Below are 19,450 nucleotides of genomic sequence, written 5' to 3' on the forward strand. Positions count from 1 at the left end.
AGAGTGGCCTATGAACTTGCTATCTTACCAAGAAACATTTTCACTCATAATTAAGAAATTGTAGGATTTTAACAGAAGTAGCTATTTTGTGGACGATTTTCTTTTTTGTCTCCTTGCCCCCCCCCACCACCCCACCAAATAGTTTACCCTAATTGCTTCAAGTGCACCTCATTCTGTTTGAGTTTACATGAATCTTTGTTTTCTTTCAGGAAAAGTAGATGCTGACTATGCAATCAATAAAAAGATACAACTGAAGCTGAAGGCTGAGGTAAAGTTTTGAATAACTCAGGCATTGTTTGATTTATAAATTTTTTCTGCCCAGGCTTTATACTCTGATGCTCCTGTGCCTGTTCATCTAGAGTGGGATCGGGGTAGGTTGTCACTCGCAAGGCAACATTTCTTGTCTTTGAAATAGTCTTGAACCATAACAGTCACGTAGTGAAGGTACTTGCATTGTCCCATGGAATCATTTTTTTAAAAGATTGGCTTTAATTGTCATGCATTGAAATGTTGCTTTTGTCAATGACCAATACAGTCAGAGGATGTGCCAGGTGCAGACTGCAAGTGTTGCCATGATTCTGGTGCCAACATAGCACGGCCTCAACTAACTAACCCTAACCCATACATCTCTCAAGTATGGGAAGAAGCCCATGAGGTCACGGGGAGAACTTCTCCAGTGTCTTACAAACAGCAGCAGGAATTCAGTCCCAATCGTCTTATCACTGATGCTGTGAAGCATTCTGTTAAACTGTGACACTATCTTTCTGCCCTACCTTGGATTTTGTTCCAATAATGATGGAGAAATGTTGACGTACCAAGTCCACATAGACCAACAGGTGCATTGTCCAACAACAGTGTATGTATTTTAAAGTACCTAATTGGCTGTAAAATGCTTCAGGGTAGGAACACTTCTAATGTAAGTCTTTATCAGTTTAAAAACCTCATCTAATGAATTGTGTTTTAGCTTTTCCAGTGATTTGTAAACTGTTCAAGATCACCCTTAACCTGGTAAACCAAGTTTGACATGTTATTAGATTTTTTTAAAAAAATTCAGGTCTCTAGCCTCCTATTCCTACAGTCAAATCAACAAAAGAATTGCAAAAGAAACGTGTAATGCAATGTTCAAAGTAAATTTGTTATCAAAATGCATATGTCACTATATAAACCACTGAGATCATTTTTTCTTGCAGGCATTCACAGTAAACATTAAAACACAATAGAAACAGTGAAAGACCACACACCACATGGACAAACAACCATTGTGCAAAAGACAATAAACTATAAATAAAAAGAAAGATAATAAATAAGTAAAAAATATTGAGAACATCAGATAAAGTGTCTTGAAAGTAAGTCCGTAGGTTGTGTTGAGGTGAGTGAAGTTGAATGAAGTTATCCCCTCTTGTTGGGGATATTTGTTCCTGAACCTGGTGGTGTGGGTCCTGGGGCTCCTCTACCACCTTCCTGATGGCAACAGTGAGAAGAGACCATGGCCTGGATGATGATGGATGCTGCTTTCCTGTAACAGCGCTCCATGTGGATGTGCTCATTGCTGGGGAGGGCTTTACCCGTGATGGACTGGGCTGTATCCACTGCTTTTGTATTGATTTTCCATTCAAGGGTATTGGTGATGTAACCAGTCAATATACTCTCCACCACACATCTACAGAAGTTTGTCACAATTTTAGTTGTCTTGCCAAATCTATGCAAACTTCTAAGAAAATAAAGGTGCTGCTGTGCTTTCTTGATAATACAACGTACCTGTAGGATCCAGGATGGAACCTATGAGGTGATAACACTAGGGAATTTAAAGTTGCTGATCCTCTTCGCCTCTGTTTCCCCAAAAGGAGACTGGCTCATGGACCTCTGGTTTCCTCCTGAAGTAAATTTCCAGCTCCTTGGTCTTGCTGGCATTGAGTGAGAGTTTAGTGTTGTGGCACCAGTCAACCAGATTTTCAATCTCCCATCTATATACTGAATCAGCACCTCATTTGATTTGGCCAGTGACAGTGGTATTGTCAGCAAACTTTAATATAGCATTGGATCTGTACTTAACCTCACAGCCATAGGTATAAAGTGAGAAGAGTAGGGGGCGAAGCACACAGCCTTGTGGTGTACCTTTGCTGATGAAATTTATGGAGGAGATGTTGTTGCCAATCGGAACTGACTGGGGTCTGCAAATGAGGCAATTCTGGGGGATGATAGTATTGAATGCTGAGCTGTGGTCAATATGAGTCTTCACTGTACAGATGTTCCAGAGCTGAAGAAATGCATCTGCTTTTAACCTGTTGTGACAGTAAGCAAATTGGAATGAATCCAAGTCGCTTCTGAAGCAGGAGTTGATGTGTTTCATCACCAACCCCTCAAAGCACTTCATCACAGTTGAGTTGATGTAAGTGCTACTGGACACAAGTCATTGAGGCAGGTTACCCTCCCCCTTTCTTCCTTTGATGGCCTTCTGTCCTCTCCCCTTCTCCAACCCTGTATCTCTTTCACCAATCTACTTCCCAGCTCTTTACTTCACCCTTCCCCCCTCCCAGTTACACCTATCACCTTGTGTTTCTCCCTCTTCCCCCCCCCACCTTTTAAATCTACTCATCTTTTTTTCTCTCTCCAGTCCTGCTGAAGGGTCTCTGCCTGAAATGTTGACTGTACTCTTTTTTTCCGTAGATGCTGCCTGGCCTGCTGAGTTCCTCCAACATTTTGTGTGTGTTGTTTGGATTTCCAGCATCTGCAGATTTTCTCTTGTTTGTGATTAATTTACACTCATCCCTCCACCCAATTCTCTGCTTAATCAGTGTCCCATTGTATATTTGGATAATCTTCACCATATGCAGTTTAACCAATAATCTGGTTAAATGATTGTGTTGCAGTTACTTGATACCATCCAGGTTTGCTCTTCATTTCCTTTGACTTGAACCTGGAACAGGAGGTTGATAGAAAGCAGCAATAACCTGTCTTGGCTTCTTGGTGTTCAGGAAAGTGTACAAGTGTCTGCATCTTTTCAACTAAGGAATGAAGTGACATTGGATCTTTGTGAACTTGTACTGTGTGTTTAATGTGGAGGACAGTTATCTTCTCTGTATCAAATACAAGTACATGTTGAAAATTGATTTGAAGGAAATCTGGAAGATGTATAAATAGAAGTGGTAACTAGATGTTTCTACTATGGAAGAGCACACAGCAGTAATTGTTGAAAAGTGACAAAAGCAGTCTTGAATCTGTGGGTCATTGATTTGGGTCAAAGTTGAGGACTACAAAGTTGCTAGTCATCATGGATGACTAATTGCAAATGAACTTAAGTCTTGGAATTTGATTTTTGTATCCTTTTCCCTTACCTTCATACTTATTTTCCCCTAATTCTTTCATTAAAGATAGTGTTGCTAAGTGCTTTGGTCATTATTACATCCATGACGAAAGGGTTGTCAGAAGTGGAGAGAATTCTTAACAAGCATTGGCTCCAAATCTTGTTTAGTTTTATGTGGAATGAACAGTACAGGTCTTTGTAAATTTTGCATATTTAGAATGATTAAAATCAGATTTCGAAGTATTTGTTTATTCCACTGATTGTCTTAGGATGCTTTTAAAATTTTTCTACATAGTCAACTGAAAGCTTCGACTATAGAGGTTAGTTGGCCATTCACAAGAGGATAAAGTTCATGTTATAGAGTGGGAGCTAGAGGTATATGAAAGGAAAAAGGTGCTGAATATGTTGTCATTCAACATTTAGAAGTTGCTCTTCTGTTGTGCAGCCTTTGTAACCTTTTATGTTCCTTTGTTCTGTTGGATTAGTTGCTGTGTTTCTGGTGGAAGTTAGGATTAGTTAGAAAGTCTTTGAACTCCAGGGATTTGGGAATAGGCCAGATAAGTGGAGGATTACAAAATGACATAAAGTGCTGTTGAAAAGTTAATGCAGGAATAAACTTGCTAACATGACAAATTAATGGTGTGAAAAATCACTAGAGACTATTTTCAAGGACCAAATTTAATTCTCAGTTGCTGGATGAAGAATAACTCTTGGATTGTCTATATTTGATAATCTATTGAATTCTTTGATCAAGTAACAAGAGGGTTAATCAGGATACTTTGGCAAGAGATTGACTTACAATGTTTTTATAGCTCCTAAACACTAATCATTCTTAAAGACTTCAGACAACTTGAGTCCTTGAGTGAAATTTAGCCCTGTTATAATTACTTTTTCAATTCCATCAAAGCTCCACACCATTAGCACCAAATCTGAACTGGAGCAAGCTTGATAGGTCAGTTTTTTTATTCATGTGACCTAATGTTGCAATCACATGCTACAGTTGAAGAGGAAGTACGCAGATAATTTCGATTTTACTGTACCAGTTCCCTCTTGCAAATTAGGTTTACAGCCTGAAGCAGAAATAAATGGAGAGAGGATAAGGACATTAAATGAAGAAAGCTCTTCTAGGCAAGGCCTTCTTTTGTTTCATTAATTCTCCACTTTGGGTTGTTTGAGAACTATATTAAATGTAACGTAGAAATGCTCAAAGTACTTGTGTTGGATAACTTTGATGTACTTGATATTTTAGGTCAGTGATTTTGTATCAAGTATTTCTAACATCTGCCCCTCCTTTAGTCTAAAAACTGTGGGGTTATATAGCTCCCTTAGCTTCCTCAAACCTTAATTTAAAAATGGCCAGGGGAGTGATACAAACCACAGCTGTTGACCATTTTGCTTCATTGAATAGAAACAGCTCTTACCTCAAGCTTTGTGGTTCAATGTAGAGACACGAGTATTGATGTCATCACATGATGCTCTGAAATGATTTCCTTTGTATGCATCTCTGTTCTGAACTCTATGCTTTTTATCACATTGAGCTCCAATTTTCCAGTTATCTAAATTAACCGGGTATTAATTTTTCTTTGATTTCAACTCCTAGACTCCTGTGAACATCCTTGCCAATATTGGTTTTAAATTCCTCAAATCATCAAATCCTCTAATCCTCTAACCCTGGGAATAAGTGAATCCACTTATCTTTTATGCCTTTTTCTATAACTTTCATGTGTAAAACTTCTCATTTCTTTATGTCTGCTAGATTCATGGAAAAACCATGTTATTACTGCAGAATCTGACATATTTGCCTTTTCGTAATATTGCAGCCATCCAAGAGGGCATACACAGCAGCTCAACTGAAGGACTGTCTTCACTCATTGAGCTCTTAAAACTGTACTGAGGGTATCATTGAGGGTTTGAGTTTAAGTGTTGAGAATTGGCTATAATCTGTAATCTTTTGATTCTGACTTTGGTAGTGTTGACTGTCATTATCAATTCATTGGAAACTAGTTGATATTTTGTTATGAATTGTTAAAAGGAAAGAAGAATGGAGCTTTTAAAATCTAACCCCTGAATCCCCATCACATTACCAAACTTTCCCCTTGTAGGGACAGTGGCATAGTGGTTTTCATGCTGCATATTTATTCCAGATGTTATTTTGCAATGATCGCTCTATTAACCTCAGGAAAAAGTTAAGACAGGGCTGGCAAGAATAAATTTAACAGGTGTATTTACTAGGACACTATTGCAGACAGTCTGTGAACCACAGCAAATAGAACTTGTGGCCGACTACAGAAATATTTTCTCCAGAGTGATATCTCCGGTCAAATGTGCACGCGAAGGGTAGGTTTAGAACTGTGCTTTAAAACCTATCTCTTATTATAGCAGTGTTCTTCATCGGTGGGCGTGATAGGTGAATTATCCCATTGTCTCCATTTTTTCGATAGCAGTAGGTTCACTAAATCAACCTAACTGCAAATTGTGTTCAAAAGGCAATGTTTCAACAAATTTGAGAGCCCTTTCTGTCATTAACTTTATTTGTTGTTTGCTATAGCAAATGAAGACTGATTTACTGAAACAGTTTGATTCTCATTTTAACCATTTTGTGGACGATTTGATTGAATCTACTACCTTGGACCCCTCTGTTACTCCTTTCTTGTCTGCATCTATGACTAAAGATCATGCAGTTATGGCTAACAGGTAAGAAGTGATAAAATGTATCTTGATCTGTGCTAACACTGAGCTTCCTATTCTAGCATTGTCTTAGTCCTTTGTACCTCCTGGGTGCTGATTTCAGAAAACAAACTGTAACCTCAATATGTATTTCTGGACAGCCCACACAAAATGCCGGAGGAACTCAACAGGCCCGGCCCAAAATGTCGACTGTTCTTCTTTCCATAGATGCTGCCTGGCCTGCTGAGCTCCTCCAGCATTTTGTGTTTTACTTAGATTTCCAGCACCTGCAGATTTTCTCTTGTTTGTCTTATTTCTGGAGCCTTGAGGGAAGGTGGTGAAGAATAGTAAAGTTACTTGTGATGAAATAAAGTGTGAATCCTATTTTGTTTACTGCTTGTCCACTCATTGCATTAGTTTTTATTTTTCTCTACTTTTTAGACATTGTTCATATTCACCGGATAACTATGTTGTGCCACTGGGTTCTAATTACAGTAAATGTATCTGTTCACAGACAGACAAGGGCACCCCCAGAAAAGGGAAAGCACTTCATGTCTCGTCGATCTCTGCTTGAGTAAGTATTGTTTTAGAATGAGATGCAATTTCAGCTGTCAAGATTAGGAAAACTGATAAAAGCAGCTATGACTTTTTTTTGATAAAGTTATATTATAAAATTATGGCAATGTGGATCTGGATGTATTTTTGAGCTCACTGCGCAATTGTGCTTATAATAAACCTCCATATTAAGCCCTATTTCTCTTTTCCTTAGTGAACTCTTCCAAGTGAATCACATCCGAACCATTTATCATATGTTCATCGCTTTACTGATTCTGTTTATAGTCAGTACCCTGGTGATGGACTTCATTGATGAAGGAAGGTAAGAATTTGGGAGAAAAAGTGCCAAAAAGACAAGTCTGTATTTTAATAATGTTTGCTTTTTTTCTAAGTGTCTACTGAAATTAAAATGCTGAAGGACACTTAAGTCCAATAATGTGGAATATTTCAAAGGTTTAGAGCAAAGCTACGTTTTGACGACTGGATTAGAAGCCTTGATTTAAAAATAGGAGATTGGATTGAGAAAATACCACTTTAAATAAAGTGTGACTTCAAGCATGCATTTTTTTTTTTCTGCCTGACTTTCAACTGTACACGCAGCTGTTGTTTTATCAAATTGAAATGAACTCTTTCAGTTTGAGGAGACAGAAAATGTTGTGCCTGTTAAAGGCTTACTGAGGTTCCTGTTGAGTGTAATCAGCATTGGATGTAGCCCCTAATAGTAATATAGGAATGCTACAACAGTTCACAGTTGAGTCAACTTCTGTAGTTTTTCATTCTTGAGATATAGTTACAACTAGCAAAGCTAATGCCAAGCAACACTCATCAGATGCTCAAGGAACTCAGCAGGTCAGGCAACATCAATGGCAATGAATAAAGCTAACTCTAGTTGACTTTGAAGGTAGTGGTAAGCTGCTTGAACAACTTTATTAGGAAGCTTTCTAAACCTGATTGTATATGGATTTTGATGTACTATTCTTTTTTTTTGTGCAGGCTGGTCCTTGACTTCGATCTATTGGTTTATGCCTTTGGGAGATTCCCAATTGTCATTTCCACTTGGATTTGTATGTTCCTGTCTACACTTCTCATTCCATATGGTTTATTTCTGTTGTGGGCATCAGGATACCAGGCAGCAAAACACAAGGTTCTGCGGACAATGTTCTATGGTGTATTGTTCTTGTCATTTCAGACACTGGGACTGTGGGCTGCCCCAGTCTATACTGTCATCCATTTTCAGCTACCTCCTGCTTCCCGCTTCATTGTTATCTTGGAACAGGTGGGTAATTTTTGGAGTCTTAAATGATGCTTTATTACCACAGATTTTTTTCATGTCAAATGAAGGGAGATGTCTCCTTGAACCTGTACCATTTCTAAAATCATGGTCATTTGGTCAGTGAGCTTTTTGATCCAGTAGCTTTGGTACCAATACAAGAGTTGTTGTTTTTGGGGAGTCATACTGGAGGAAGATAAACTTTGATGTTGCAAAATATATGAATTAATCTTAAGACAAATCTTTTATTGGGAGATGGTGAATTACTTTTGGTGGTTATCTAGAGAGATTGTGACTTTTGGTGTATGGATAGCTATTTCATGTACACTTATTTGAGAGTTATTGTAGACATGCTTCATTTCATTTCATATTAAGTACACCACACAGTGTCAGTGATGCTTGTCATTTGAAACTCACAAGTTCACTTGTCCTCATTGGTGAACTGTTGAATAGCCATATTTGTAATAATGTAATTTACACTGTATGCAGCATTTTATGTTTGAATGGAAGCTAACAGCAGGAAAAATCTTGAAATGAGAAGGTCCAAATTCTGAATCAAAAGAAGTTACTTTTCATCATCATTCCTAGCTAAGTAGTAATGCAGCACAATTTTGGATTGAATTTGAATTCAACTTGCTTGGGAATGAAAACTTGACAACATTTCTCAGTTTTGGATTGGAGTTGTAACTTAATTCCTTACTGCTGTAACTGCCTCTGGAGTGTCCATTTCAAAAAGTACATAGATCATCATAAGTAGTTTTAAGATGCTACTTTCAATGCAAGAAGAAACCCAATTTGAAGGTGAATTACTGGAGGGATGGTTTTCAGAAGTGATTATTTGTAAACTTGATGTTGTGCCATGGTTGGATTGTGACGGCGTGCAATTCTGGTGGACATCCCATAAAGGTGAATGAATCTGGAGAAGAGGAAAATATTACAAAGATCATGGCTATACTTCTCTGTAAAAGACGTAAAACCTCAACATTATGGAGATCCCTTTATATAAAAAGGGGAAAAAAAATTTTTGGTGTACATGTTAGTGGGTGATTTCAATTGCAGGGAAGTGCAACACTAGAGGCACCCAATAAGATGGTGGGCAGACATCAGATGGAGAACTTCAGAAGAAACTGCATTTGTCATATTGCATAATGGGGAATTTGATACTGCAAGATGTGACTGAAGGGAATGATACACCTTTAATATCTCTCTGAAGCAGTCTACTGTCTCTGCAGGCTTCAAGACCGCCACTGTTCCAAGAGAGCAATGGTCTAAACTGTTACTGGCCAGTGGCACTGATTTCAACAATCATTAAGTGCTTTGAGCAGTTGGTAATGGATCATTATAAAACTCCACCTTCCAGCTACACTGAACACTTTACAGTTTCAGCTATGGCTGATACCAATCCGCTGCTGATGCCATAGCTTTGTCCCTTTACTCTGTCCTAGAAAGCAATGCCTCATATATCACTGTGTTGTTCATTGACTAGCTCAACATTTAACACAGTCATTCCTCAGGCTGGTGGGTAAACCATCCTTGTTGGGACTTGACACTCCTCTCTCTAACTGGATCTTGGTAGTCCTGGTGGAAAGCCCCCAATCAGTCTAAGTTGCCTGCAACACCTCAAGCTCAAACATGCTGAGCACTCCTGCAAAGGAGTGCCTCCTGGGCTGCCTGCTCAGCCTGCTACTGACTCTCAGTTGCACTGCCAGATTTAGCTCAAATCGTGTATCAATTTCATTAATGGTACTACACTGGTTGGCCTCATCAGCAACGATGATGAGTCGGCATACAGAAAGAAGGTAGAGAGGCTTGTTTAATGGTGCAAGAGTAACAACCTGAGTCATAACGTGGATAAGACAGAAGAATTGACTGTGGACTTCAGGAAGGCACAGGTTGACCACTCTCCATTGTACATCGTTGTACTCTCCATTGTACATCATTGTACATCATGGAGAGGGTGAAGAGCACAGGGTTCCTTGGTGTGCACATAATGGATGATCTAACTTGGACTTAAAGCACCTCCCCACTAGTTAAGAAGGCACAGCAGTGTCTACACTTCCTGAGGAGATTGAGGCTCCTTCTGCACCCCCCCCCCCGCCCCATTCTTAACAACTTCTACAGGAACATCATCAAAAGTGTATTGTCTGGCCACGTCATTGTGTGGTACGGATGCTGCAAGAATGAGACTGCAAGAAAACAGTAAAAACCACCTAGAGGATTATCAGGGTCTCCCTCTTCTCTTCTCCCCCTCCCCCCCCCCCCACCAGGTGATATTTACCTGGGGTGTTGCAGATGAGGGGCCTAAAACATTGTTGAGGATTCCTACCACTCATCCCACAACAATTTGACCCACCACTGGCAGGAGGGGAGGTACGGAGGCATCAGGACTAGGTCTCCCAGACTCTGTAACAGCTTCTTCTCTCAGTCTGACTGACTGATGATGACCCTGCTACCATTGAGGTCTTGACTGTTTGCCCATGCTGCATACTACATGTGTTTTTGAATTATTTATTTAATTTTAATTATGGTAATATTTTTCATGTGCTGTGCACTGTATGTTGTGTGGGTGCACTGTGGTCCAGAGGAATGTTGTTTTGTTTGGTTGTATATTTGTACAGTCAGATAGCAGTGAACATGAATGGGAACTTGGGATACATTTTACGGGATAGTTTGATCAACATGGAAAATAAAAGACTAGAAGGCTTATGCTGATATATTCATTGAGAAAGGGTAGATGGAGGCATGTGATTGAACTTGGAGCTCTGTACAGAAATGGTCCATGGTTGTTTCATGTCTATGTAGATCTGCATTTTGATTAGTTACTGAAGTTTGCACATATGTATAAGTTAACACTTGAACATTGAATAGAATGCTGCAGAATAGACCCTTTTCATCTGTCCATGGCAGACTGCAAGTACTTATTTTGCAGCAAAGCAAGTATCCTCTATTTTAACATAAATAACAAGTTGCAATTGTAATTCACTGGCACTTAGTATTGTATAGTATTCCGCAGCAAGTACAAGGATCAGTACACTAGCTAAAAGAGTGTGTAGTTCTAAGGCTGTTTTTTTTTAATGAAGCTTTTTGATGACTGGAATGCAACAAAATTTAGACATAAAACATTCTTTCTGTTCTGTGACCCCTGAATTTCTGCCTCCCCTGGAGTAGTTCATTGTACTAACAACTGTTTACTTGCTGCAAATGTTTTCAAATGCTTGTATTTCCAGGAACTCTTGGCACCATTTATATTGTTGATTTGCAGTGATTGTGGCATTCTTACATTCGCTGCTGCCTCTCCACCTTCACAAAGTTACAGGGACAGTCATGCCACAGGGCTGTATATTTGGATGGTATTGTTTGCTTAGCAGTCATTGTCCTGTATGCAGAGAATCTCCTATGTGAAGGATGTGTGGATGGTTGAAAGGGATTGCATGTCAGTCATTTCAGATTCTTGCTTTTGTCCTTTGCATACCACATGATGGTGTCAGTCAACTTCACACATTCTGCGTCCTTTTTGTTTGGTAAAATGAATACTTACTGGCCGATCTTGGATTTAGGAAAAAACTAAATCAGCAGTTGGCTGTTCAGTAGGTTAGACCAGGCAAGGCTGGCATATATTCTTCCCTGAGCAATATATGAATTAAGTCTTTTTATTTTCATACTGTCATCATTTAATTCCTTGAATTTAAATTCCCTGTCTTAATTTGAGCCCATGTTACTGGATAACTCTTTTTTTGCTGGTCCACCTGGTGCTCCAGTAACTTAACCACACACTCCTGCATCATGCCTTCATCATCCTTGCCCCCATTTAGATGGGGAAAAGAACTACACCTGTCATCTTGGTCATGAATTAAACTTACTCCTCGTAAATGGAGGTTGACATCAGAGTACACGTATTTGGGAAGACAAATACAAAATGTTTGAGATCTCTCGCAGTACTGTTACATGATCTAAGTGAGACTCTTGGGGTTTGACCTTTGGTTTTGATTTCTTTAGGTCCGCCTGATGATGAAAGCACATTCCTTTGTACGGGAGAACTATAGTAGAGTGGCAGTGAGCAGAGAGAGAAATGGTGAGTATGAATGTGTCGTGTTTTGATATCTGCTGGCTTGGGCTAATAATTTGGAATTGCACAAACAACAGATATTTGAAGTCAGGGAAGTGATTTTTTTCATTTTTAAAAAATGTCCTTTAATGTTTTCTGCTGAGACTTGTGTTAATTAACTGACTCCTCTATGATAGGATGTAAATAGCTGATAACCCATCTTGTCTTAATGCTCCCACAAATTTAGTTCCCACTGGGTTTGTCTTTTGACTTTTTGATCCTACCTCCCTCAAACTATAAGGTTAGTTGCTCATTGTGCATCAGGTCCAACCTATTAGACATTATTGGTTATGCTAGTGCAGCTACAAGCTTTAGAAGATCTAATTCTTGGTCTATTTAATCAATACATCACTGTTTAAGATTGTCTAAGTACTTCATTGTATGATGCTGACCTGTTGTACTTCAAATCTTTGTGTGAAACAGCTGTAGGGAACAAGTGATTGAAAATGACAAATTGTGAAAAATATGTTAAATATGTCTTGCACACTTATAGGAAGTGATGGTCAATATTGTACAAAATATTAACATGCTAGATGCATTAATTATGTCATGAGAAATCTGATGACTCAAGAATTCCTACCAGCTTATTTAATTCTATCCTGTCATAATTCTGTTCAGATGATCTGAGATACTAATCCTCATTTCAGGTGGAATTCAGCAGGTACCGCAATTCTCCCACTATCTCTACTTCCTTTTTGCTCCTACTCTCATCTATCGGGACAACTACCCCAGGTAGGCACTGGTTTTTGACAGCTGCTCCAGTAAAGACAGCTAACGTTCTTTACCTAATGGAGACAAATAGGATACAATCTCCGGAAGTGCTGCTCTACTTTATATTGGATTATCACAATTCATTTGCTCAAATCTGTTCTCCCATTTAGTAAGATATAGAATAAATTGTAGGTCAATTCCATTGATATTCCTTGATTATTCTTACCCGCAAACTTTTGATACAGGTTTGATGGCAACTTCAATTCATCCAGCAGGTGCAGCCTTTGGGAGAATGAGTTCCAGTTTCATTCAAAGCTATCCTTCTCTATTTTGGTAAAAGCAACTCTGGAAGTGTATCACTTGTTGTAACTGGGATACCAAATTCAAAAACAATGGCTCAGAGGGTTTTGGTACAAGACTATCAATCAATATTGCAGGTTATATTGTACTTGTAATCTCAAGCCCAGCATTAGCTTAATCTGATCTGAACTGTTTTACCTCACGGTACAAAAGTTTCAGTTGCAGTTGGCATGAAGTAGCTGAGACCAATATCAATATTGCTATGTTACATTCATAAGTTTCTTGATTTCATAAAGTCTAGAATTTTTTAAAAATCTATTTGCACTTTAGATTGAATAGAAATATCGAAGCAAAAACTTTATATTTCCGCTAAGGCCCCACCTCCCCCTCGTACCCCATCTGTTACTCATTTTTATGCACACATTCTTTCTCTCTCTCTCCTTTTTCTCCCTCTGTCCCTCTGAATATACCTCTTGCCCATCCTCTGGGTCCCCCCGCCCCCCCGTCTTTCTTCCCGGACCTCCTGTCCCATGATCCTCTCGTATCCCCTTTTGCCTATCACCTGTCCAGCTCTTGGCTCTATCCCTCCCCCTCCTGTCTTCTCCTATCATTTTGGATCTCCCCCTCCCCCTCCAACTTTCAAATTCCTTACTCACTCTTCCTTCAGTTAGTCCAGACGAAGGGTCTCGGCCTGAAACGTCGACTGCACCTCTTCCTACAGATGCTGCTTGGCCTGCTGCGTTCACCAGCAACTTTGATGTGTGTTGCTTTATATTTTGTATTTATTGCCTTCTAATATTGAATTTTCTTTGGTACAGGAATCCTACAATTAGATGGAGCTATGTTGCTACAAAATTTGCACAGGTAAAACTTGACATGTTACTTCTGACAAACTCCAGTGTTTCTGTGGCTTGGGCAAAGTTTTTATCAATAATGAAGCTGTAAGCAGTGACCAACAGGCAGCCTGGGAGTACCTAGACTGGCTGAAAACCATTGTGCGTTGTAGATATCCTCCTAGTTTCATTTACAAATTATTTGGGGAAAGTTGCTCTGTTGTGCGCATTTATCTGCCACGAAGAAAAGTGTCAACTGGATTTCAGGCTGCCAGGAATGTCTAATGCACCTGCTTTGGTGGTTAGTACTTCAGGAGACATTATGCTGAAACCTATACTCATCAACAGAGAAAACCTGAGTGAAGAGATTTGCCTTCGAGTATGAACCTGTAATTTGGAAAACAAAATAGGGGCTTGGATAACAAATGCCACATTACATTACTGGGTCACTTTTTTTTTGCTTAGTGGGTATGGGAAAATAACATTGTCAAGCACTTTGTGTTCAGTTCCCCAAGCCAAGCAGAGTGCCCCTTGGCCTTTCCCTCCCTGCTTACCTTCCTGTGGAGGTGGTGTGCCTGAGCTTAATAAAGCCTTGACATGGACCAATGAGGTAATGAGCTTATTTTAAGAGAATAAGGTTGGGAATGTGCTGCTCAATGCTCTCTTGGTATAAATATTGTATGAAATAAAGACGAGCAAAATGTTAACCTTGGATCTTCTTTTTAAGGAGGGATGAGTTACATCCTGGTCCATCTTCCCATTAGGGTGAGCTATAGCCTGGCGCATTCAGCAGCTGCTCCTCTTTCACTTTCTCTAGCTTGTACTATTGCAGTTGACAATTTAGTGTCAGTATGCTTTGTATTAAGTTTCTTTGTATTTTTTACTTTTTAATAAATATTTTGCTAGTACCCTATTCTTATCCCCAATGCACCCTTATTTATTGTATGAAGATAGAAAAATAATGCTTTTGATAATATATCTCCATATATTTAAGTCTAAACCTTTTTTTTTGGGGAGCCGATTCAATTAGCATTCTTGCTTCTAGGAATGCCCCTAGTGCTAACTGAGGTCCTGGAGTAGAATGAGGCCCTTGGATTTGTTTGTGGAGTACTTAAGATCTCTGGCCACTTATGTAAATTAGCGCAAATTGCTGCTTCATTTTTTGTACTGTTAATTTAAGCAGATGAAAGCAGTTTTGTTTTCACTTGCAATGAAGCACAGAACAAGTGTTTTATATAAAACCAGATTCTAACAAAAATAAAGATTGGGAGGCGGGTGGTGTTTCCAATGGTGGTGTTTCCAATGGTTGTGACCATTGACCATCCAGCAAAAGGTAGCTGGGCATGTAGTTTTTTTATAATGCTGAGTTTTTGCATTTAATACTGTATTACTCAATCATTGTATTCTAACTAGATGGCATTTCACTCATTAATACTTTGTCCAGAATTGGGTAACATAAGTATTTATTGTCCAACACATCTACAAATGTCACTTCTGCCTTTGGCACAATATTTCTTTCACATTTAGTTTCAATAAATGTAGTATTGGGCTTGCTTAGCAGGTGGCGGTGCTGTCATTGGTTAAATAGCATAAAAGAAGGATTTTTTTTAATAGCATCAGCTGATTTTTATAACTTTTCAAATTTCTTTCCAGGTGTTGGGCTGCCTATTTTATGCTTACTATATTTTTGTGCGACTTTGCATTCCATTGTTCCGAAACATTAGCCAAGAGCCATTCAGCTTGAAAGTCCTGGTTCTTTGCATTTTCAACTCCATTTTACCAGGTAGGGATCGTTCTTGCACACATCCTGAAAGTACCACCTGTAAATATCAATTGTAATCAGTGCTTATTGTGAATAATACTGCGCCCATAATACTTAATCCAAAACAAAAGGGATCAAGAAGCTGAAGCAGTTACATATTTGCTCCAATCTTCAAGATGACCGGTGTCAACTGTGCTGCTAACTCACCCTCTTAATTGAAGCAGGAAGCTGCTTATCTCATTCACTTATTGCAAGTGAAACCAGTATCTGGTTTAGATTATTTAAAATATCCCTCGTAATGTTGAGTGAATTGTGGTTGGGGATTAAAGTCAAGGATTTTGCAAATGTACTGAGACCCCGCCAGTTGTGGCAAATATCACAAGTTGTGTATGGCTTTGTTTTTCAGGTGTGCTCGTGCTGTTCCTGGCTTTCTTTGCATTTCTCCACTGTTGGCTCAATGCCTTTGCTGAAATGCTGCAGTTTGCTGACAGGATGTTTTATAAGGTAACCTTTGGTCGTTTTAAATTCTTGGATGCACATAATGTTCTGTGGTTACTTTAATCCTATCTGATGCCTTTGGGTTGATAACAGTATACACATTTCATCAGAAGTGCTTGCAATCACATGTATAAATCTCTCAGTTCCTGTACTTTCATTTTAGCCTTTTTTTTTTGCTACAAAGCTTACACGTCATCAAAAAAAGTAGGCTGCATAAGTATAGGGCAAGTGTTTTCTAAAATACTGGCTGAAATTTGCTGACTGCAGTTTGTATGCTTCCTGCAAATTGGTTGAGATGGGGGAAATGCTGTTGTATGCAGTTCAAAGTGAAATGGTGGCTTCTGGCTCATGCACCCACATCCATTTGCATTCATTCCCCGTAATAGTTTTGGATATCAGTAATATTGTGGGGAACAAAGCAATGGCAGAAGTAACTAGTAAACAGTGAGAGTGGGCTTTACTTAAGTACTACTTTGAACCAAATGTAAAGAATCATAAATTATGCCTTGGGCAAATCAAAGTATTGAATAAAGTGCAAACATGAGGAAATCTGCAGATGCTGGAAGTTCAAGCAACACACACAAAAAAAATGCTGGTGAACGCAGCAGGCCAGGCAGCATCTATAGGAAGAGGTACAGTCGACGTTACGGGCCGAAACCCTTGTCAGGACTGACTAAAGAAGTGGTAGCAAGAGATTTGAAAGTGGGAGGGAGAGATCGGAAATGATAGAAGAAGACAGAAGTGGGAGGGATGGAGCTAAGAGCTGGAAAATTGATTGGCAAAAGGGATACGAGGCTGGAGAAGGGAGAGGATCATGGGACGGGAGGCCTAGGGAGAATGAAAGGGGGAGGGGAGCCCAGAGGATGAGTAAGAGGGACAGAGAGAGGAAAAAAAATAATAATTAAGAAGGGATGGGGTATGAAGGGGAGGTGGGGCATTAACGGAAGTTAGAGAAGTCAGTGTTCATGCCATCAGGTTGGAGGCTACCCAGGTGGAATATAAGGTGTTGTTCCTCCAACCTGAGTGTGGCTTCATCTTTACAGTAGAGGAGGCTGTGGATAGACATATCAGAATGGGAATGGGACGTGGAATCAAAATGTATGGCCACTGGGAGATCCTGCTTTCTCTGGCGGACAGAGCGTTGGTGTTCAACGAAACTGTCTCCCAGCCTGCGTCTGGTCTCGCCAATATATAGAAGGCCACACCGGGAGCACCAGACGCAGTATATCACCCCACCTGACTCACAGCTGAAGTGTCACCTCACCTGGAAGGACTGTCGGGGGCCCTGAATGGTGGTGAGGGAGGCACGTGTAGCACTTGTTCCGCTTAGAAGGATAAGTGCCAGGAGGGAGATCGGTGGAGAGGGATGGGGGGGATGAATGGATAAGGGAGTCGCATAGGGAGCGATCCCTGAGGAAAGCAGAAAGGGGGGAGGTGAAGGGAAAGATGTGCTTAGTGGTGGGATCCCGTTGGATGTGGCGGAAGTTACGGAGAATAATATGTTGGACCCGGAGGCTGGTGGGGTGGTAGGTGAGGACCAGGGGAACCCTATTCCTAGTGGGGTGACGGGAGGATGGGGTGAGAGCAGATGTGTGTGAAATGGGAGAGATGCGTTTGAGAGCAGAGTTGATGGTGGAGGAAGGGAAGCCCCTTTCTTTAAAAAAGGAGGACATCTCCTTTGTCCTGGAATGAAAAGCCTCATCCTGAGAGCAGATGCGGCGGAAACAGAGGAATTGCGAGAAGGGGATGGCATTTTTGCAAGAGACAGGGTGGGAAGAGGAATAGTCCAGGTAGCTGTGAGAGTCTGTAGGCTTATAGTAGACATCATTTTTGGATTTTGAGCCTTATTTTGTCTTTTCCATTTCCATTCAGGACTGGTGGAATTCCACATCCTTTGCCAACTATTACCGGACCTGGAACGTAGTGGTCCATGACTGGCTGTACTATTATGCTTACAGAGACTTTCTCTGGGTAAGGAACATTTCGACCTGCTTGGCTTGTATGAGGAGCTGGGGTGCAATTGATTCACCTGCTCTAAAATAATTGACCATTTGTGCTGCATTGTAATTCCCCCTCTGAATTCTTAACTGAAAGTCAGATTTAGTGAGTGCACTCTTGTGGTTTTAGAACGTGGAAGGAGCCTGAAGGACTTGTGATCTAGTAGCATACATAGAACACGTCAGTTAATGTGAAAATAGAAACCACCTTTTTTGCCTAATCCTGTTTCAGAATAGGATTTGTGTTTTGGCATTTGGAGATTAAAGAACCAATGGTTTTGGTAGAAATCTGGAGCTTCATACACCGCTTTCAATGTAGATTGGAGTTTTGACATTTAGATTGCTTGTGTTTACAGCTATAGCTGGAGCAGCCAGAGGTCGTGGTCCATAGAGGTATTATTGACTTGGGTAGGATGATGTCCTGCAAATTGATTTCAGGGAGTTGGATGCAAAGTTAAAGGGCAGGACCTCCAGTGTTGTGTTCTCAGGATTGCTACCTGTGCCACATGCTAATGAGGTCAGAAATGAGAAGATCATACAGTTTAACACATGGCTCAGGAGCTGGTGTAGGAGGGAGGGCTTCAGATTTTTGGATCATTGGGCTCCCAAATAAGATAGGGCTTGAATTGAAGGGACAATTCCCTGAACTGGAAGGGGATTAATATGCTAGCAGGAAGGCTTGCTGGTGTTAAATGGTGGGGGGTAGGGGGTGTTAAACTAGAGATGCAGGGGGATGGGAACCAGAATGCCTAATCAGATGGTGGAGTGGTTTTGGAGAAAGATGTTGTTAAGCCTACTCAAGTTTGAACATGGTAGGGCTAATGTTCCAAGTTGCTTCTGATCAGGGCAGTAACCCCAAACACATAGCCAAGTTCATAAAGAACTATCTTCAGTGAAAGAAGAACAAGGAGTGCTTCAAAAGATGGAATGGCCTCCACAGGGTCCTGATCTCAATATCATCAAAGCTGTCTGAGATTACCTGGAGAGACAGAAGTAAGCAAGACAGCCAAAGTCTGCAAAAGAACTGTGGCAAGTTCTCCAAGATTCTTGGAACAACCTATCAGCCAATTTTCTTTATAAAACTATACGACAGTGTACCTAAGAGAATTGATGCAGTTTTAAAGGCAAAGGATGGTCACACCAAATACTGATTTGAGTTAGTTTTTTTTTACTGTTTGCTGCTGTAATTTTTGATATTTAAGAATTTTTTCATTTCATTATCTTTGAAAGCATCCTCGCTTCACATCATTTTCTTTCATGTGTCAAAGTCTTCTGCAAAGTACTGTGCTTGGACTTCAGCAAGGCCTTTGACAAGGTGCCACATGGACGGTTGGTCAAGAAGGTTAATTCACTTGGCATTCAAGATGAGGTGGTAAATTGGGTTAGACATTGGCTTCGCAGAAGCCAGAGTGATAGTAAATGGTTGCCTTTTTGATTGGAAGCCTGTG

At 40.1% G+C, this 19,450-nt stretch overlaps 1 protein-coding gene across 1 annotated transcript in view; it reads left to right on the top strand.

Annotated features, from left to right (window-relative positions):
- soat1 (sterol O-acyltransferase 1) overlaps positions 1-19,450 on the top strand; it is a 64,097-nt gene that overhangs the window by 30,221 nt on the left and 14,426 nt on the right. The window contains exons 3-13 of the mRNA XM_072274018.1: positions 210-268; positions 5,853-5,998; positions 6,486-6,545; positions 6,741-6,848; positions 7,520-7,802; positions 11,793-11,868; positions 12,549-12,633; positions 13,731-13,776; positions 15,399-15,528; positions 15,914-16,011; positions 17,878-17,976. Of these exons, the coding sequence (XP_072130119.1) occupies positions 210-268; positions 5,853-5,998; positions 6,486-6,545; positions 6,741-6,848; positions 7,520-7,802; positions 11,793-11,868; positions 12,549-12,633; positions 13,731-13,776; positions 15,399-15,528; positions 15,914-16,011; positions 17,878-17,976 (1,190 nt within the window). The remainder of the gene's footprint in view (positions 1-209; positions 269-5,852; positions 5,999-6,485; positions 6,546-6,740; positions 6,849-7,519; positions 7,803-11,792; positions 11,869-12,548; positions 12,634-13,730; positions 13,777-15,398; positions 15,529-15,913; positions 16,012-17,877; positions 17,977-19,450) is intronic.

This window comes from Mobula birostris, chromosome 12 (genome assembly GCF_030028105.1).
Source record: "Mobula birostris isolate sMobBir1 chromosome 12, sMobBir1.hap1, whole genome shotgun sequence".
Lineage (NCBI taxonomy): Eukaryota > Metazoa > Chordata > Chondrichthyes > Myliobatiformes > Myliobatidae > Mobula > Mobula birostris.